Raw genomic sequence first — 22,117 nt, forward strand, 5'->3', positions numbered from 1 at the left:
ACACGCACAGGAATGGGAGAGAAATTTGATTCAGTTTGCATTTAAAGGTGAACCTACCTAATTTGTGCATTCTGAAACAGTATATGAACTGAAACATAGCCATCTTTGAAACGAGCCTGTCTCCAAATTGTGCAATGCAAGCAGCAAATACCAAAATAATAATAATAATGCACATATTTGTGTAAAGTGTGCATAAAAATGTATATATTAGTGAAAATAATACCCAAGAATGCACAACATTAGGGAAAATTGCTTTGCAAAAATGCATATACCGTGCAAAATTGCACGAAGGAGAAATTCATATTAAAATACTGACCTTAAAAAATAAATCACATATAATAAATTTATAAAATAAAAATTAGGAAGTCACACATGGGTGAAGGGAAGACATAGGGTAAGATAAGACGCAAGTAAGAAATGACTAGATATTGGTACATAATGAAATGAAAAATGTGAATTTACAAGTATAATGTATATGTAATACTATGTAGACATTTTGTATATGTATTGAGATATCAATCAATCAACAAGGAAATATTGAGAACTCATATGGAGAACCTCCATGCACCCATTATGGGACACAGTCTCAAGAGTCAGGGTCTGATTTGTACCAAGAAAAATTATCCTTGTAATTGATGTAGAGAAATGCCCTTAGCAGGAGAGGACAACATGATGGGACAGAGGTGCTCATCTGATCTCCCGGCAGGTGAGTCACTGCTATTTAGCAAGGAGGGGCAAACCACACCGGCAGACGCAGCCTGGTGTTTCTACCAGTGCATTTGCGTCTCTCCTGCTTCTCACTGCCTCACCCGTTTCCTCCTCCCAGGTGAACATTGTCGCCCCACCACAACTTCCACTACTGATACTTAGATGTGTAGATACTTGTAAATTGATTTGCATTGTTTAGTTGGTATGCAGTTGCAGAAGATCTTGTTGTGTTCATGTCTAAATGTTACAAAGCGGTCGCAGTCTTGGTGTGTGTGTTTGTTAATAGACTAGCACGGACTAATTTGCCCTCTTTTCTTCCACTCAGAATGGCACACATAATAAAATTTGTGAATAGCTGGTTTTGGTGGGAGAACATCTGGATGCCTGCCAACTGTAGCTGGTCGGACTATGAAGATCGCAATGGATACATCTTTCCGAAACCACACCAGTTATTGGTCACAATTCCATATGCTTTTGGGATGTTGGCTCTTAGGTTCTTTGTTGAAAGGTATCTATTTCTCTTTTACTTTTATATATTGCTTTTCCAAAGCTCCAAGAATGCAAACGCTATGCGAAGATTGCTTCAAATTGCCCGCATGTAGCTGTAATGTTACGAAGCTGTGTGTAGCTTCATTAGAATTCTTTCTTGTTTGGTTTTGAAGCCTCGTGAAATAAGTGCCTTGCTCCTTTTTCCCATTCTGTTTCTAGCTGAATAGATTTTTGTAGCATTGAGGTGAGGAGCTTATATCTTAGACCACATGCCTCCCAAGGAGCGGCTCAGGATCTAAAACAGGTGTGGGCCCAACCTAGAGCAGGTTACTGCATATATTATTATTATTATTATTATTATTATTATTATTATTATTAAAGATAAGGTGGTGTAGAAAGGCGAAGGCATATGTAAAGAAAGAAATTGAGGGATAAAATACCATAAAACAAAAGTTGCATGCATTAATTCACAGCAATATGCACCAAGATAGGAATCAATGATATTAATAATAATAATAATAATAATAATAATAATAATAATAATAATACCTCACCCATCCTTCTGGGTTACCCCAGCTAAGGCTGACCTCACTACTTTATTTATTCATTTTATTAAGTTTCAGAAATGGAAATGAAGTCTTTTGCTATTGCACTGTCATGTCTTAAAATATTTACAAGTGTTCCAAGAAAAATGAATGAATATAATATTTCAACTTTGACTTCTTGGGAGGAGGAGCTTGGCTGAAAGCCAGGAAGGGGTGGAGCCTCCAGTTCTCCTACCCAGGCCATTAGTCTGAGCTGCCGCATTGCTGAAGCAACATCTCTTGGCCACACTCCAGACATTCTTCTCTGGAGAAATTAGCTGGAAAGAGATGGGAGCAATTATATATACGGATATATCAGAAGCAGTTTGTTTGGCAGGTGTGGAACTGCTATGCTAACTTCTTGGCAGGTGCGTTGCTGCTACTTATGAGCAGGGAGGGATGAGGTGGCAGAGAGGCAAATGCACCAGCAGAGCCAATCTGGGCGGTCCTTAATCTTTGCACTGTTCTGACCTCAGCACCACCTCACCTATTTCCCTCCTGGTAAGCAATAGCAATCCTCTTTCTGCGAAGCCAACGCAGTGGCTCCACCTCTCATGTTGTCTCCCTTCTTATCCAGCAGTACAGTGGTACTTTGGTTCTCAAACTTAATTCATTCCGGAAGCTCGTTCCAAAACCAAGGCGCACTTTCCCATAGAAAGTAATGCAAAACGGATTAATCTGTTCCAGACTTTTAAAAACAACTCCTAAACAACAATTTAACATGAATTTTACTATCTAACGAGACCATTGATCCCTAAAATGAAAGTAATAATCAATGTACTGTACTATAAAATAAATAAGACAGTATAGTAGATGAAAAAAATTGAAATTAAATATTTTTTTTACCTGCACTGATGATAGTCCTTGTTTGGCTTTTATCCATTCCCACGGTCACACAATCAATCAGTCAGGAGCTGAACTGGGTTCCACACAGTCACAAAAACAAATGAACCGAAAAAGCCTCAAAAACAAAAACGCAAAATAAATAGCAAAAACAAAAGCGCCAAACTTAATCCGTTTGACTTCCGAAATGTTCGAAAACCAAGGCGCAGCTTCTGAGTGGTGCAGGTGCCCCGGAAACAATAGCTGACAGCCGTATCGGATGTTCGGCTTCCAAAAAACATTTGAAAACTGTAACACTTACTTCCGGGTTTTTGGCATTTGGGAACCAAGGCGTTTGAGTGCCAAGGCATTTGAGAACCAAGGTATCACTTTATTCCTAAGTGCAGCACAGTCTAGCTAAAAGAGTGGCTGATTTTCCATGTGAAACCCTTTCGATAGTCACAGGTATCATTTCTCGGTGTTGCAGTAACAGTAGGAAAAGCAAACTCATCAGCAGATAGCACAGTTTCCACTGAAATCTATTAGAATCATTGCCATTTCTTTCTCTTTTAAAAAAGGCTCCTCTTTTGCATCTTTCCAGGTGCATTGCTGCTCCTCTAGCAAATCTCATGGGCATAAAGAGTATGAAGCGTGTCCGGCCCCAGAAGAATCCCACCTTGGAAACATTTTTCAGGAAGTGCACAAAAAAACCATCACAGGTGAAGGATTCTTTAAAAGGATGTATCTTTAGTAGATGCCTGTTCTCAAAACCATCGTCTGTGCCTGTCTGCATTGGAGGTATAAGAAGGCACCGTTTTCCATTCCACCCTTCATCTGTCGCATGCAGCACTGCTTCCATTCTTCTGCAGTTCCTCTTCCACCAAAAACTGCATTCTTCGTCTTGCTGTCTTTTTGACTTAGCAGTTAGTTACAGAAATCATGCAAGTTACACGGTCATTACGTTATTCAATCCCATGTATTTCGGGCGGGGGGGGAGGGCATAATCATGTATAATTTGTGGACTGGAAGCAACAACACAGATTGATTTCTGTTCTGGACAACGGACAAATATGTAGACACCAGCAATTTCCACCCCCATTTCTGTTGAAATTCTCCAACATCCCTAGTTCTGAATGCATATGGCTTTCTAAAACTTATATATCCCACTTGCTAGACCAGTGCTGGAAATTCCAAGTGGCTCTCATAAATACATTTTTGTGTACATTTATGCTATGTTTTTATCCTGCGTTTTAAGCCCCAAATCATTAACTTAATGATGAAAATCCTATTCAGTTTACAATTCCCAGGACAGTACAAAATGCAGTAAAATCTAGCATAACAACACCAAAAGTTTGAAAATGCTATACATCCATGCAGTCGGTTCAAGTAACACACATTCCCGCTGGTGCCGGTTTAACTAATCAAAGCCTTTCTGGAAAGGAAGACTTCAAAATGCTTGATGCAAGTGGACTCTGAGGCACTCCTGATTTGCCCTGTAGACTTTGGAGGAGTTGCAGCCAGATTTGATCTTCACCACTTCCCCCCACTCCTCTCTTACTGCTGCTGCCGCCCAGCCTGAGTCCTTGGGCAAGGGCTGGATTTTCAACTCTTAACAAATTAGAAACCAAAAAATGTAAAAACTGTACATCAAAAGTAGTGTGGGTGAGTGGAACTGACCCCCACACTCTCCCCATGCTCTGATCCTTCAAGGGACTGTTTCTCACAATTCAGGGAGAAAACAGCAGCAGCATTCAGGAAGTGAAGGCACATGTGAGGCAGAACTGAATCAAAGAATTAAAGAGTTGGAAGAGACGCCAAGGGTCATCTAGTCCAACCCCCAGCAATGCTGGAATCTCAGCTAAAGCATCCATGACAGATGGCCATCCAACCTCTGTTTAAAAACTTCCAAGGAAGGAGAGTCCCCCACCTCTGTAGGAGTCTGTTCCACTGCCAAACAGCTCTTACTGTCAGAAAGTTTTTCCGAATGTTTAGTCATAATCTCCTTTCTTGTAATTTGAAGGCATTGGTTCACGTCCTACCTTCCAGAGCAGGAGAAAACAAGTATGCTCCCTCTTCCATATGATAAAGGTAAAGGGACCCCTGACCATTAGGTCCAGTTGTGACCGACTCTGGGGTTGCAGCACTCATCTCGCCGAAGGAGCCGGCGTACAGCTTCCGGGTCACACGGCCAGCATGACTAAGCCACTTCTGGCGAACCAGAGCAGCACACAGAAATGCTGTTTACCTTCCCACCGGAGTGGTACCTATTTATCTACTTGCACTTTGACGTGCTTTCAAACTGCTAGGTTAGCAGGAGCAGGGACCGAGCAACGGGAGCTCGCCGACCTTCTGATCGGCAAATCCTAGGCTCTGTGGTTTAACCCACAGCACCACCCGTGTCCCTCTTCCATATGATAGACCTTAATATATTTGAAGATGGCTATCATATTTCCTCTCAGTCTCCTCTTTTCCAAGCAAACATACCCAACTTCTTCAGCCGTTCCTTGATCTGGAAACCCTGAGTTCCACCCATTTGTACCCTGCTTTTTCCTTTCCTTTCTTGCTGCATTCGCGCATCACAGTAAATCAGGGGTGGCCAACACAATGTCCTCAAGGTATACTCCAATTTCATTTTTTAAAAAGATCTTTAAAAGACTGAGGAAGTAGAAAGGTCTCTGCCTGATGATAAAGAGATGTTAAGATAGGTCCCAGGAGGACATTTCTGGGGAAACAGTGTGATTTACATAGATCATGTAATTTCACCACAGTAGGCAGTGAGACCATTAGCGTAGCTTCTGTCAAAAGACGAACTGCAGCAGAACGGAAGCAGTGCTGCATGCAGTGAACAGAGGGCAGAACAGAAAACGGTGCCTTCCTACATCCCTAGGGGGGCCACTACTGAAAAGGCTCTTTCTCTCAAATGGGAAACACACTTTCCCCACAAGCATGGGAAGACTTTAATCAGAAATAGAGAAGACGATGGTTTTAGAAATGGTTAGAGAGAAAGCACCATAAGATAGCAGCAGCACATGTGTTGGAGTAAGAAAGGGGAGGCAAAAAGTTGGCTGGAAGGATAGTAAATAGAGACAGGTGAGGGGGGTGCCCATTTACCCAAAGCAGCTTCTGAACCGGTCCTATAAACAAGTGTGGTATATCTCAAAATGGATCAATTTAGGCTGACATCCTGTACACAATTATATGGAAGTCCTGCTGAGGTTAGTTTCAGATTAGCTATGCTGCTGGTCAATCTATTATTGTTGTTAATTAAATTTGTATACTGCCCCCAGTGCTTTCTTTCTAGGGGGACGCAGGGGTAAGCATACCCCTAAACGTTTTGTGAATCTAAGTTTGGCCTCATTGAGGGGCAGTATTTCAATATGAGTAGGAAAATAAAAGTACCCCTAAGCATTTTTTTAAGAAAAAAAATCACTGACCACCCCTCATTCAAAGATCCCAGGGCAGCTCACAACAGAAAAATACACAATGAGAATACAAATCTACCAATACAATCTACCAATGAAAGAATTGAGCCTTCCCACATTAGTAGTTGAAACCAAGCTCTGAATAAGGAAGAACTCTCAGGATCCTAAATCATAATGTGGATAGTAAAAAAACAAAGCATAAACAAAGAGTCTTGTGACCCCTTGAAAGACTTAACACATTATATGCCACAAGCTTTTGTGCTCTTTAGCCCACTCTATCCAGTGCTTGAATGGCCATGAAATCTTATGCCACAATAAATGCATGAGTCCTCAAGGTGTTGTTTTCACTGCAGCAAACTTGAGTCAGCCCCTGCCCTCCAGAAAACGTGGAAAGTCAATGTCAGAAAGAAGCGCCTACTTCCTAGTGGTGAAAACTGCAGCCTTAGAAATGAGAAGGCCCTTTCTTTTTTGTCTTTACTTTGCCTCTAACCTGTGCCACATGTGTGCCACTGACTTTCCCTACAGTTGGAGATACGTGGATTAGCCAAAAAGTGTAACTGGACGGTGCACCTGGTGGAGAAATGGTTCCGGCGGCGGCGAAATCTAGAAATCCCAACTCTGCACAAGAAATTCCAGGAAGCTTGGTAAGAACAGGCAGCATGGCCATCTGTGTGTGTAGAAAATGAGGATGCCAGGGAGAAGATGATGAGGCTAGGAGGACCTTTCTCTGTCTCTCTCCCCCCCACCCCTATTATAGTTGCATTCCACCATTATAGTATTCCACCAAGGGAGCCCGCTCCTGCAAACTGAAGGGAGAACACCCAATCACAGATTTGTTAGCTCTGTAAGGACAAAACATTAGATGCCTGACTCTTCAGTAGGGGCTGTACCAATTAGGGGATGGGGGTGGGTGGGTGGAAATTCAATTCAGTTCACATTTAAAGGCAAACATAACTAATTCACGCTTTCCAAAAGAATCTGAGAACCAAAAAGCAGCCCTTTGCATTATTTTCACAGATATATGAATTTGCCCTTGAATGTATGATATACATATACAAATATGAGAATGTACCCTTTTGGTACACATTTCTTGTCTGGAGAACGGCATTACAAAATTGAGAGAAATGTGATGGATGAGTGTGTTTCATTTCGCTTATTGTTTTGAATTTGAATTGAACTGAATTGGATTTCTTCTCCATCCCTACATATGACTAAATCACTCAGTGTGGGAGAGCTAATATTTCATCATTCTGAATATTAGGAATAAAAATTATCCGGTTCTCTGTTCCTCCCATTCCCGCACCCAAAGCTTTCCTGTATTACATCACTGTATTTCCACAGTTCAGGAGTAATGGCAATTTAAACCTCACCTTGTTTGCCTTTCACAGAATCTCAGCAGGTTCAAACTTGCAGATGACCCTGGGTACCATTTTGTTTTTAACTTTGCCTGTTTAGTTTTCTTCTCAGCTCAGAATAGCTAAGCAAAACTGAGTTCTTGGTTTCAAAAGCCAAAGCTTAGCTGCCAAAGACCCTTTGGAAGTAAGTCCCACTAAATAACACGAGGCTTACTTCCAGGTAAACAGCAGAGGTTATTCCATGTAGGGTTCATTCTGCTATTGTTCATGTCAACTGGCCAAGAGGGGGGTGGGTAGAGGTGTTGCTTAGCAACTAAGCCGAGCAGCATGATCTTCGCTGGTAGTGCATCTCTGATAGGCTGTTTACTTCTGAGGGAGTTTTCATCTGGATGGTCATGGCTTCCAGTTCCTGAGGAACAAACACTCAAAGGAGAATTCTTCCCAAAGACTTTAAAGTGTAGATTGCAAATTGCTGGGTTAAGGCACTTCAGGCAATACACACAATTAATCCTGAATACACCTAAAGGTCAAAAGATGCTGTCACGCCCTTGCTAATCCTATAAAGAGGAAAGGAACCAACACAGCTTAATGTAGCAAGTGTTTCTGGAATATCTCACTATGCCCAGTTGGTGGAGCCCTCTGTCCCTTTCGCCTTTGGTATCTCCTAGATCTAGATGCCTGGGAAGGTGTCTCTGCCTCCTGAGAGGCAGCCAGGCCCGGTGGAGCAAAGGCAGAGCTTCTCCCAGTGTCTGACAGCGTTGGGGTGGGTGGCGTGGCAGGCACTGTGGAAGTGTCAGAGACAGACTCTGACCTGTGAGGAAGCAGGCAGGACTCTCATTGCGGAGAGGGATGAGATAAGAGAGCAGGTTGAGGGACCCCTACGCCATCCCAGATCTTTACCACCAGGCTCCCCCAATCCCGGCAGAGACACCCACATCATGCTGGAGCTTTCCCCCAGGTCCTCAGCAAGCCCTCCATGTGCATCGTCCTGACCTGGCCAGCCCAGGGCAGTATGTTTGGTTGAATGTCTTCCTGCTTTGTACAAGGCCTGAACTAAGAAAGTTGAGTTTGCTTAGTGAAGTGTTATCAGGACTTTTTTCTCCTTTAAATGACTTTGCCAACAATGTATGGAATCAGTCTTTTCATGTAGGTATTGCTTTCCCTTCTTTGATGTTGGCTTTGTGGTCTAGCGGGTGGCCATACATCTGCAGTCTACCAACCACATTCACCTACTCCTTTCTTCTTCCACTTCATTACAAATCTTCCACCTCCTTTCATTGGGCTGTGTGATTCTAGCTTGTGTTATATCTGCACTCCCAAAGGCACACTCCTCCATTGTCTCCCAAGACAGATGGATGCCAACACAAAAATATCTGCACTGGCATTTTTCACCAAACATTAAGGAATGATATTTGACGATTTTAAGTTGTCTTAGCGTCTCATTTTTCCAATCTTAATTTCAGTTCTCCACATTTCTACAGCAATTTGTGTTTGTTTGGTTGTTTAAAAAGCTCATTAAATTTAGCAGCATTTTAATGTGCATTTCACCCACCAAACACATTCATGTATGAAGTTTTGTCTAATGTACACATTTTTGCAAGCCACTTGACCTAACACAATGCATTTTGTATGTTATTTTCCGTAATTATATGCATATATATGCACATTTCCCCCTAATATAAGTATAATATTCTCAAGCATGTCTGTGTTTCGGTTCTTGTGTTGTTTCAGAAAGCACAAGTTTGTTAGATTTGCCTTTAAATGTGAACTGAATCAGTTCTCTCCCCCACCCCTGATGCCCATCAAAACTGCACTTTGCAATCATAATTAGAAGTAGGATTTTTGAACCAGTTTCAGCTAACTACAATACTAGCAAAAACAAAAACAAAAATTTCCTTCCAGTAGCACCTTAAAGACCAACTAAGTTAGTTCTTGGTATGAGCTTTCGTGTGCATGCACACTTCTTTCGTGTGCATGCACACTTCTTCAGATGCATGCACACGAAAGCTCATACCAAGAACTAACTTAGTTGGTCTTTAAGGTGCTACTGGAAAGAAAAAAAAAAAATTTGTTTTGACTATGGCAGACCAACACGGCTACCTATCTGTAACTACAATACTAGCAGTAATCAGAAACAATGTTAAAGCTAACCACAATGTACCGTATTTTTCCATGTATAAGACTAGGGGGTTTTTTACACAAAAAAATGGTTAAAAATTGTGGCTCCTCTTATACACAGGTAGTGCTGAGGGGTGTTTTCTTAATTTGGAGTCCCCCAAAATAGGGAGCGTCTTATACACGGAAAAATACGGTAACTTTGAAAATGAAAGGAAGGAGTTAGGATGAAATGAAGGAGGTGGAAAGAAGGGATCTTTTTGATCTCCAAAATATGTACAGAAAATTGGGCAGCATTATGTCTACTCCAGATGTGTGACTTCTGTGTTCTTAAATCCTTTTTTCCTTCTTTTTTGCAGTTGGCGATTTATATTCTACTTGACATCATGTATTGCTGGAATTGTATTTCTCTATGATGTAAGTTAAATGGGAGATAACAAGTGAACCTTTAATAAAATCTTCATCAAAACTAAGGCCTGATCCTGCTTTCTCTAAAGCAAGATTTGCCATGTGCCCAGAATTTTTCCTTGTTGCAAAATAAGGGCTAGATGCCCAATTTCTCAGCAGTTACTTGTCATTATAATCCCAAATCTAGTCTTATAAATGGGGATTTATGAAATTTTATTTGATTAAGAAGAAGCCAGGACTGGGGAATTATCCTGCCCTCCTCTTAGTCCAATACAGATATATGCATGTTGTGGTATAAGGGTTTCTCCCCCGCCCCCCCCCAACGCTGGAACTTTGCAGAACATCTGTAATTGGGTTCTCCTGCTAATAGTAAAAAGAACCCTGTAAGGTAGGCTGGAACTACCATCCTCATATTGCAAATGGCGGTGAGTGGCAGGTGAGTGAGAGTGGCTTGCCTCAGGCCACTTAGTGAGTTTGTGACAGAGGTGAGATTTGAACCAGCTCAGTTGCTCAGCCAGTGTGCTGCGCTCACTCTGCAACATGGAAAATAATGGTAATTATCTGCCTGATTCTGTTTTGTTTTGTTTTCCCCTAGAAACCCTGGCTTTATGATCTTTGGCAGGTTTGGGCCAACTATCCATACCACGTGAGTGCTGTTTCTGCTACTTCTCTTTGCGTTCTAATTGTCCCCTCTTTCTGAAAAGTTGTCCCACAGCGCTTTAATGGGGTCAGAGTAACCTTTTTGCAAATCCCATGTTGAGTTTTGCATGCCCACTAGTCAAAAAGAGAAGAGTGCATAAGAACATAGGAAGCTGCCTTTTCCCAGGCCAGATTATTGGTTGATCTAGTTCAGTACACTGACTGGCTCTTTAGGATTTCAGATAGGGGTCTCTCCCAACCCTATGTGGAGGTGCTGGGGATTGAATTGCATGCAAAGTCCTTGGCCTCATCCCCCGAAGAAGGGAAAATCTATCCCAGGGTCATAACTGGCCCCTTTCTTTTAGGCATCCTTCTGTTATTCCTTGGCCACAGTGCTAACACCAATACAGTGGTACCTCGGGTTACGTACTTAATTCGTTCCGGAGGTCCATACTTAACCTGAAACTGTTCTTAACCTGAAGCACCACTTTAGCTAATGGGGTCTCCTGCTGTTGCTGTGCCGCCGGAGCACGATTTCTGTTCTCATCCTGAAGCAAAGTTCTTAACCTGAAGCACTATTTCTGGGTTAGCGGAGTCTGTAACCTGAAGCGTATGTAACCTGAAGCGTATGTAACCTGAGGCACCACTGTACCAGTGTTTTCTCCCCTCCCCCAGACTGTCTGACTCAAGAGGTAATAGGCATTCTTTCTCTTTCCAGTCTTTGCTGGCGTCCCAGTATTGGTACTACGTCCTCCAGATGAGCTTCTATAGTTCGCTGTTGCTTACTCTTGGATTTGACACCAAAAGGAAGGCAAGTCGTGATAACGGTTCACAATTTACAATCCACAAATGTTTTATGATTTTCTGCCTTTTTTATTGGAGAAGAAAAACGTTGCACTGCAGTGTTCCATAAGTGCTATACAGCCGTACCTCGGAAGTCAAATGGAATCCGTTACGGAGGTCCTTTCGACTTCCAAAATGTTCGGAAACCAAAGCACGGCTTCTGATTGGCTGCAGGAAGGTCCTGCAGTCAATCAGAAGCCACGGAAGCCCCACTGGGTGTTCGGCTTCAAAAAATAGTTCGCAAACCAGAACACTCATTTCTGGGTTTGCGGCATTCGGGAGCCAAAACGTTTGAGAACTAAGCTGTTCGAAAACCAAGGTACGACTTTACTTAGTTTAGTGCCAGGAGAGAACTGGACACTGAGAGTGCAAGGGCTCATGATAGCAACTCAGAGAAGCCAGGGCACTATAGGGTGATAAGGACACGCCAAAGGCATTTTGAAAGACATGCTGTGTATCAGTGCTGATATGTTAATGCTAAGAGACTCCAAGCCAAGATGGCTTCGAGGAACAATTAATGGACACAAAGGAAGCTATAGGAAGGACAGGGAAGGGCATACTGAAGGTTATGTTGTTCTCTGCATCAAAGAGGACCTAGAGTTCAACAAGTAAGAAACTCTCAAAGGGCCAGGCTTTTCCCACATAATCACTGTGGGTGGTAATGCTATTTATTATTAATAATAAGTTTAATTCTGCCCTTCCTCCTACAGAATACTTTCAGGGACTTCTTCCTACAGAGGCAAACACACCCATAAGAATTCATATTAAAAAAAGGTTTCTAAAAACAGTTTCAGCTAAAAACATTGTAAAAACATTCTGCTACCAGGTCCCAAGAGTAATTTAATACTTCAGATGTTCCCTCGTGAAAGAAGGCAACTTCTTTCAGAACATAAAATTCCCTTCAAATATAGCAGCTTCGGTGGAGGTGTGAACAGGACTGACTTTCAGATAACCTTGCTCCAATACTGTCACTTGCAAGCATTGGCGTTGGCTTGTGCCACAGGTAAGCTATGCCCCACCACAATCATCTTGCTGAATACACTCAGAAAAAGAGACAGAAGGCATCCAACACTGTGTTGGGGTTTGGTGATTGATGGAGAAGTAGTAGCCATTAACAGAGTCTCATCAAGCAAAAGCTAATCAGGACCCTGGACAGCTCCCAGTGGGTCTTCCTGGATGAGCTTTGGAAAATGTTGTCTCAGCACAACATTAGCTCAAGAAATGTTGCAAAACATTGCCCCACCCCCCAAAAAATCACATATATCAGGATGAAAGGTGTTTAGAAATGAATAATTGTGATAAACTGCATGTGAGAAAAGATTTTGTGATAAAATATGTATTTAAATGTCATGCTTTTTAAAGATGTACAGAATAATGTGGATGGGATGGAACGACCTTATGAATTAACACTTGTGACATTGATACATACTGTGAATAGACTGATTGGTCCTTACCTATTGCCCATGCGTAAATTTTTGCACAGTTCTGTCTTTATGAAAGATGCATCAACTTCCACCTTCAATATGCATCTGGTGGCTGAAAGTTGAATATTTTATGCTATGCTCTTGCACTATACAATATGCTCTCTGCTTGAACCAAGCATCTGCACAAGCTACAGAATGGGGATAGTGGCAGTGATGCGCTTCAAAGCAATATGGTCCATCTTCAATATGGTACTAATGGTCCCTATATTGATGTGGGTTTGCTACACCTGCAAAATGTAAAGGAGCCAGAGTTTCTGGAAGGAACACAGAATCAGGCAGCCTCCTTTTTATTTATACAACCATAGCACTTACCCAACGCGTTGGCTTCTGTGCATCTACCGAGCCCTTTTTTCCTGAGTTCAGATTCCATGTTTAGGCAGGGGACAGTCAAGATGCTCTCATTTGGCTCCCTTCCTGAATGTCCCCTTTTCGCCACCGCCACTGTTGCTTCTTCTGACTCACTGGCCTTCCCCTCTGGGCTCAATCTGCAGCATCTCCCAGAGCTGATAGAGAAACCATGCAGATGCTACTACCCTTTGTCACCGCTTGCTCAGACAAAGGCAAGTGAATAGGAGGCAGCAGCAAGGGATTGGCATGGCACCCCTGGTGGATCATGGGTTTCAGGAGGTGCACATCAGTGCTGACTCCTGACACTGACCATGATGTCAGGTGTAACAAACACATTTCTGTTAAACTTGTTTGAAGAAGAGGGTTTGAGTCATTATTTATTCTTTTCTCCAACAGGACTTTAAAGCCCATGTGATTCACCATTTTGTTGCCCTTGCCTTGATGTTCTGCTCCTGGTGTAGCAATCACGTCCGCATAGGAACGCTGGTCATGCTCATCCATGACTCTGCGGATTTCTGGCTGGAGGTAAAAGCTGTTTGGTTTCCAGTGCCTTCTATTTATAAGATCATACTGGGTTTGTGTTCTTTGTTTTGCTCGTTCAGACATCTAGTTTGGCAAGCAAAGACTGTCAATTTTGTCCTATGTCGCTGTCAACCAGTTCTACGTGAAGGACAGCTGATGTCCCATTGGGAAATGAAAGTGCTTTCCTTTGAAAATTATTTTGCACTTTCAAAGGTCTATATAACAAGCGTTTGAGAACTTCTCCCTCAATCTATTTTGGTTGGCTGAGTCAAAAGTGGTAGATGGATCAATGGAGGTAGCAAAGAGGTTGCATTTGTTTTGATTCGTATATTTGCAAATGATGTGAGACTGTGTGAAGCATTGGTCAGTAGTGCAATAGCCAGCTCTAAGTCTACACCCCCCTTGTTCCTCATGTAAGATGTTGTTTTTGTGGAGTCTAGCAGGTGTCTTGGCTAGGTTTCTAGCATAAAGTTTGGAGGGAACATCCAGAAAACTAATAGGGCGATAATTTGGGGGGGGGGAGAGTTTTATCCCCTTTCTTGTGAAGGGACTTCAGGATGGATCTGGAAGCATATTCCTCCCCCCCAACTATGTTCCTGTTCCTTCAGAGGGAGTGCAACCCTGTCCAGAACTGGTGAACTACCCAACTCCCAGACCCGAGAACCGCTCATTCACAGTGCCTCCATCTCACCAGGATTCAGTTTCAGCTTGTTGGCCCTCATCCAGGCACTGTTTTAAAAGAGTCAGAGCCTCTCCTGAGTCATATGTAGCAGAGAGTTAGAGCTGGGTGTCATACTGATGATACCATGCCCCATATCTCCTAATGACCGCTTCCAGCAGCTTCATATTGTTATTGAACAGCATTGGAGAGGAGCACTGCAGGGAAGATGCTGGCATAGGAAGAATTACACCATTGGTCCCTCCCTATCTGCACTGGGCCAGAAGTATGGAGCGCCGGAGGTGTCAGTACCAGTGGGGTGGGACGGAAGTGCAGTGAGATATGCTTTGATAGCTCTCCCAGGGAGGTTTAGAAAGGACTAGCAGACTGCAGATTAGATGAAAGCCTATGGAAGTAGGAAGCAAGCTGCTATTGATTTATCAGGCTCAATATTATCAGCACTGACCAGCAACTGCTCTTCAGGCTTCCAGACAGGGAACATTCCCAACTCTACCTGGACGTCCCCAAGATTGAACCAGAGACCTCCTTCATACAACACAGAGAACCATACGAAGAAGGGCCAGCTCATGGCTGTTCTAGCACACTGTGCAACCGTTTGATAATCCTGGAGATTTGAAAGAGGGGAATCTCTTAAATTTATGGATGTTGCCTAATGGATTTGTTTGCATTCCAGGCAGCAAAGATGTTCAACTACGCTCGCTGGGAGAAAGCTTGCAGTTTCTTCTTCGTTGTCTTCTCCATCGCATTCTTCATCACGCGAATGATTTTCTTCCCCTTTTGGTGAGTTGCTTCATATGGACTAGCAACGTGAACACATGTTCAGGGTAAAACAAAGGGTTGTATCCAATGTAGCACTACATAATGGTCCTATCCAGATAGGAATTTCCACTTTCTCAATAGAACTCCCCTGCCTCTCCTGAAAAGTGTTCTACACCTCCCTCAACCATCTGGAGGAGATTTGGGGAGGGTGGGGAGAAGAGAGGAGAGGAGCAGAGCCTAAAGTTCAATTGCGCAAGTGGAGATCCTTACACTGATGGGATGCATTAGTTGGACACCAATATTACAAAATTCAACTTTTGTTATAGTGGTGATTGTGCCCTCTATTGGCTGTGTTCAAGGGTGAGTGGCATTTGTTATTCAAGAAGGAACACCTATTCCTGCATCAGCCTGCCTAGGTCCTTAGATCAGGAATGGAGATCAATGAATGAAAGGCGGGTTAAAAATGCCCTTAATGAATGAATGAATGATACTGCCTGAATGGCACCATCCATAAAGAAAGAGACCTCCTTGCAGGTGTAGAGGGGTTCACAAGCAAACAAACAGGAGCAATCTTGAATTGAAAAACTGAATGAATATGGCAAGTTCTGTAGAGGTTATTTTAAATTTCTTTTTTTACTTTCCTTTTTTCTGATCCTTTTATATTTCTGAAATAATGAGGCTTGGGGGCTTCCTTTTGAAGAAGGAAGGCACAGAGCACCAATGTGCCTTTGCTTCTACACATGGTCCATGATCTTTGTGTTGCCGTTTGGTATGAGAGGAGCATGATGAGCTTTAGGATAGAAAACCTTTCCTGGCTGCCTTTGATTTGAGCTCTCATCTGTGTTTGAGCTCTGTCAGCATTCAAGTGCATCTGTTCTTAATTTTAGCATTGCCTTTTTTTTTAATAGACTTTTTGTTTTGTTCTGCATTTTGCTTTTAACTACTGTACACTGCCTTGATGCCCTAAGGGCAGCATAAAAGTCAACCACAATTACAGTGATCCATGATGTTCTTTGGAAAGTGGCTTGTCTCTCTTCTCTGTGCATTTGGACACCTCTTGCAATATTGTAACCAAATTTTGCATGATGGTTCCTGAGATCAAGGAGTAGGATTTCATCTGTATTTGGATACAGTTGGACACCATTTCGAATCAAGGTGGCAGGCTGAACAGATGGTTCCTCAATCCTTCCCCCTGCAAATATTTATATTTTTATTGACTTTTCAATAATATACATTAAAGGAGCACAATAATATCCATACAAAGAAAAAAAATGTCAATACCCCGCCCCTCTTGCCAGAAGTCAGGTAAGTATTATCCATATTCTATATTCTATTCTTTACCCATGTTTGGTTACTATCTAGTTTTGTATCCCTTCAACACGGTTTTTTATCATAGTTTCTATCACTCAACAGAGATAGGGCACACACCAACATAGTTTTGACAAAGGAAAAGCAACCAGGAAGTCAAGATCAGTACTGATGCAGCCAACATAATGTTCTCCAGTCCACATGTAATCAATGGCCACCAATTGGCCTAGAAAACACCCGATTTCTCTCTTTTCCTTTCAATACTGCTGCACCATGAGTTGTTTCCTCTGCAAGTGCTAGTCTCCAGACATTTTTGAACCATAGTTGAACCTCATTCCTGTGATGAAGGGCCAGGTTTTCAACCATGCTTGGACATGATTTGGTGCCATCTTGAATCAAGAAGGTAAATTGAACCTTTCAAGGCTGCACAGATTTCAACTGCTGGTATCAAAATGGCACTGATCTCTTTGTCTTGTGGAATTCCCAAGCGAAGAAGGGCATGGGGATGTTAGTAAAGGCATACACTGCTTAAAATCCACCAGGGTCCCATGCACACTTTGTCACAATACTTTTTCTATTTCAGGATTCTACGATCCACATTGATCTATCCTATATATTATACACAGACATTCGTCCTAGCATATATCGTCTACAATATACCTTTATTGATCCTGCAAGGTCTGCATCTGTACTGGGGCTACTTAGTTTGCAAAATTCTGAAGAAATTCATCTTTATAAAGGTAAGACTTAAGCTTCAGCCAAAGCATCCGGGTAAGTGTATGATTTGGGCAGAAGTCCATTTGATAATGATAGACTAGGAAACTCCCAGTTCTCTTAACTCTTCGCTTTTTAAGAACTATAATTTACATCAAGGGTAGGAAAACTCAGGTCTGGGATACAGAAAGCACCCCTCCATGCCCAGGGGTACCAACTTGAATAAAATATAGGGGGGGGGCAGGTAAGTCCCACCCCTCATAACTGATCACAAGACAGGGCTCTCCCAAACCATCTGAATGGCAATGCCCAGCCCCCTCAAATATTTTATTGGGGGGGGGTCGAAAGGACCTTGGCTTCTAGGCGTTGGCTCCTATGTCCATGTCTCACTGTATGACCCCTGTATGTTTGTGTTTGGAGTTTTACACAATATTTTAGAAATGGAGCATCAAAACAGCAGTTGTCTGTACAGTGGTGGTCATAATACTGCCCTTCCTTTGCCATCTGGGATGACTTCAACAGGCTCTCCCTCCCATCTGTTTTCCAAAGGGTTTGCAAAGTTGGCTGTGAAGGCGGCTTGTGTCCCCAAAGCTGTTAAGCAGACTTCAGAAGCAACTTGCTTGGCAGGCCATGTCACGAGATCATCTGTTTATAGAAGTTGGCACTATGCTAGATATTTAAGTGCATATCTCTCTGCAGCCATCCCCACTCCTGCAACTACATATTGCTGGTTCAGGGGAATGCCAATTAGATGTGGGCCTCGATTTAGCAAGATTTTGTCTCTGTGTCTAGTTACTTTTTGGTGGTATTCATTCAGGAAGCAAATTTTATTTTTGATCAACAGCAGGAATTAAGACAATTCCAAATTGTAACCTCAGGGGCAGTACCACTGGCTGTAGGAAATGTGTGACCATTGCCAAAGTTTTCCATCTCCTCCTCTTCCTTGTTTCATTGATTCATGCAAAATGAACAAGATGATCCCTATTTCACTTCATTGGCTGCTGCTTCTGAAGTTAGGGAAACTGGTAGCATGATGAAATCGCAGCATGTATTTCATATCACTACACAAAAACCTTAAGAGGAGTGCCTGTAGCTCAGTGGCAAAGCCCAAAAGCGTCCTGGTTCAATTCCCCAGCATCCCCCAGGACTTGGAAAGACTCTTGGCTGAAACTCTAGAAAGCTGCTGCCAGTCTGCGCAGGTCTAGCTCTGGATAACACAGTTTCCCATGTTCTCGGGGGAGAGGCCATAGATCAGTGATGCCACAGATAGTTTGCAAGAAAAAGATACCGCATTAAGTCCATGGCATCTTTCCCATACGAAACTCTGGAGAGGGCTGAAATCAAATCAAGTTTGTAGTCTAGGCAAATACAGAGCTAGGACATGGACTCATTATGACAGCACCCTGTGTTCCATCTGTCTGGCACGCTCTTTTCAGCAGCAAGTAGATGCATATCCTCCTTCATCTCTAGTTCTTTACTTGTAGAAACATCAGTTCTACAAGCAACATTTTATGGCTGTGGTTCTTAACTATTTTGGGGGTTGTTGACCTCTTTGAGAATCTGATGAAAGCTATGGGCCCCTTTCCCCAGTAAAATGCAAATAAAGGCATAGCACTAAGTTTATTGCACTGGGGAAATTTGTGTGTGTGTGTGTGTGTTGTTCATGGATGCCCTGATGGTCCATAGACCACAGATTAAGAATGCCTGCTTTGTGGCTTCAAAATAACTATGCCTTAATGACTGTCTGAGCCCTTATATCCCAGCCCAATCACCGAGATTATCCATTCCAGATGTATTAACACATGTTACAGAGGCCCGATTGGCCTACACTGGATGTTGGTCATTTTGTGTTGCAAGTCCCATGCCTATGAGATACTCTTCCAGCATATATTTGGCAGAGGCATTCTCACTTTTGACTTTCAGACACCTCTTGGAAACCTTTGTTATGCAGACAGCCCTGTTCGGTTTTTAGTTTATCTGTATTTGTGTCTGTGTGTGTTTTGTCCTGAACCCCTGGCCTACCTGGCAGCAAGTCAGCATGTCAAGTCCAAAGTTCAAAGACCAGGGGTTAATCCACACAAGAAAAGTCCAAAGGTCAGGAAACACAGTCCAGGATTAATCCAAGTAGCCAAGTCTGAAGTCCAGGAGACAGTCCAGAGTCAAACCCGAAGCACAGTCCCATAGAGAGCATCCAAGTCAAGGTCCCTCAACATGGGCAGCTGAGCAGACACAACCCCTCAGCTCTTGTTTCCCTTTTGTTCTTTGCATGCTGATTGCAACATCTGGGCTTGGTGAGGCATGTGACACTCACCTGTTCTGAGCCTACTGAGGAATCACACACCTCTTCCCAGAGCTAGCAAGCCCCACCTGGCTAGCTAGTGAGCTGGACTGTGGGCTCTTGCCTGTCTCAGTTTCCTAGAGTGCTACTCCTGCTTCTCCCTACTCCTCAGAGAGGAGACAGGGGCCCCTTTGGCTCTGGTATTGGGTCCCAATGCTCTGGTTCCTGCACATTCATCCCCATCTCCTCGCCATCCTCTGTCACCCTGTGAGTACTTCCTTCCCCATTCCCTTGCCAGGATCCCATTTCTCCTCCTCCTCCTCCTCCTCCTCCTCCTCCTCCTCCTCCTCCTTCTTCTTCTTCTCATCCTGCCAGTTCATGTCATCTTTTAACTTTGTACACCACCCTAATATTTTGTGGTATAGAATGTCATTTGTGGTATAGAATGTACATAATGTACATAAATGTACTATGCACCTGCGAAGGGCCAGGTCACCAGTTGCATTTCCTGAATTTGTCACCAGTTGGATTTCCTGAATTTGTGTTTTTGAAGAAAAGCTTTTGTTAGGTTAGGTTAGGTTAGGGAATAGTAACATAGAATCCACTCCCCACTCCCAACCCTGTTTTGTGTGGTTTGGGCTACCATCTTGATGTTCAAGGATTTCTGTTGCTAAGAAGCATATTTTGTTTCTTTAATACAACTCCCCCTTGTAGTTACAATGCCCTCTTGATTCAAGCTTCCAGCATCACTGAAACATGTCCAGAGCCATAATGTCTAAACATAGGATGGATATTTTAGGGACAAGCTTTAAAACATGTGGGGAATTGAGGATGTGGAATGATGTACTGGTGGAAAGTATCTTGCCAAAGGGAATCCGCTGAGATTAACTGCTTTCTTTCCAGAGCTGAATGAATGAGTATAAAGGATGGCTCTGCATCTATACTACTGAGGCAAATTAAGGCAGGACACTTTTAGAGCATGGCTATTAAAGGAGGGACGCGGGTGGTGCTGTGGGTTAAACCACTGAGCCTAGGACTTGCCGATCAGAACGTTGGCGGTTCGAATCCCCGCGACGGGGTGAGCTCCTGTTGCTCGGTCCCTGCTCCTGCCAACCTAGCAGTTCGAAAGCACATCAAAGTGCAAGTAGATAAATAGGTACCACTCCGGCAGGAAGGTAAACGGCATTTCCGTGCGCTGCTCTGGTTCGCCAGAAGCGGCTTAGTCATGCTGGCCACATGACCTGGAAGCTGAATGCCGGCTCCCTTGGCCAGTAAAGCGAGATGAGCGCCGCAACCCCAGAGTCGGCTACGACTGGACCTAACGGTCAGGGGTCCCTTTACCCTTTACCTTATTAAAGGATACTGCCGTTGTCTGAGATGTGCAGAATGCCTGTAGGTTTCGAGTTTTTGACTTATACCCTATGCAAGCATTAGATTGCCAGGCTGTGTGTTGTGCCATACCCACAGCATCCAGTTAAATCACTCATATGCCAGCCATGGCTTCCCAAAGAATTCTGAGAACTGTGTTTTGTTGAGGGATCTGATCTCATGAACCTACAATTAACAAACAGCTCCTAGGATTCTCCTAGACTCTTAAAATGGTATAAGAGTGCTTTAAATGGATGTTGTGTGGATGTGACTTCAGAATAGATGATCATGTGATAGAAAAAGCCTAGCTCCTCCTCCTTCCTTTGAGCAGAGCCAATCCAGTGGCCTGGGAAGGAGGGGTTCATGTAGATGTAAGTGATCCCTCAAACAGCCCGGTCCCAAATGTTTTAGGGCTTCAGAGATCAAAAACAGCCCCTTAAATTATCCAGCATCCTAAGGAAGAACCAGTCACCTGGGTCTTGCCCATAAAAAGCAAGTCTAGAGTGAGAAACTAGGGCAGGCACCCCCAAACTCGGCCCTCCAGATGTTTTGGGACTACAACTCCCATCATCCCTAGCTAACAGGACCAGTGGTCAGGGGTGATGGGAATTGTAGTCCCAAAACAGCTGGAGGGCCAAGTTTGGGGATTCCTGGACTAGGGTGATGCCTGCTGTTTCCAGGAATTCTTTAACATTGTGAGACTTTTTGTGTGGGTGAGCTGAGAGTTTGTTTGGACCGTGGGCGATACCCCAGAGGCTGAGAGGGAGGTTGCGTTAGAAGGAAAATGAACTGATATTGATTTATACATATTAGTGACAAAAGTCCCAATTTTATCTATAACTCTGCATTTTTGTCTGTTGTTGCTTCAGTTTTTTGTACACCGTTTAGAGGTGTTTTTATGTTTATGGAAACCAAAGAATCAAATCACTCAGACCAAACTGGGGCAAATGACGCCCAGGGCCAGTGGCGCATTTTTGTGCGTGTGTATCAATCACGTTCTTCTTAGGTTCTTAACTGACTTTAGAGAGGACGTGCAACCCTCTTTAAAACTGGTTGCAAATCTCTTTCCAGATCAGCTGCCTTTCGGACCAACAGTACCTCTATCTTCTTTGACTTAAGCATCGGGGTTTTCTTTTTTGCCCTTATCCAACCCAGAATTGCTTCCAGTCACATACTCATTCTGGATTTCCTCTGCTTTCTTGGAAAGGCAGAGCTCTAGAGAAAGCAGCTCGGATCTGGATGTGGAAGTCCCCCAAGATCAAAAACCTTGAG

At 43.2% G+C, this 22,117-nt stretch overlaps 1 protein-coding gene across 3 annotated transcripts in view; it reads left to right on the plus strand.

Annotated features, from left to right (window-relative positions):
- The window catches only part of LOC310749460 (ceramide synthase 3-like), an 87,112-nt gene that overhangs the window by 52,011 nt on the left and 12,984 nt on the right, over nt 1-22,117 (plus strand). For all 3 annotated transcript variants that reach the window (XM_083586411.1, XM_083586412.1, XM_083586415.1), the window contains 9 exons: nt 1,034-1,216; nt 3,205-3,322; nt 6,551-6,669; nt 9,855-9,912; nt 10,499-10,549; nt 11,261-11,353; nt 13,614-13,742; nt 15,092-15,198; nt 17,069-17,225. In XM_083586411.1, coding sequence (XP_083442537.1) covers nt 1,034-1,216; nt 3,205-3,322; nt 6,551-6,669; nt 9,855-9,912; nt 10,499-10,549; nt 11,261-11,353; nt 13,614-13,742; nt 15,092-15,198; nt 17,069-17,225 — 1,015 coding nt within the window. The remainder of the gene's footprint in view (nt 1-1,033; nt 1,217-3,204; nt 3,323-6,550; nt 6,670-9,854; nt 9,913-10,498; nt 10,550-11,260; nt 11,354-13,613; nt 13,743-15,091; nt 15,199-17,068; nt 17,226-22,117) is intronic.

Source organism: Podarcis filfolensis (assembly GCF_964270895.1).
Source record: "Podarcis filfolensis genome assembly, chromosome: 14".
Taxonomy (NCBI): domain Eukaryota; kingdom Metazoa; phylum Chordata; class Lepidosauria; order Squamata; family Lacertidae; genus Podarcis; species Podarcis filfolensis.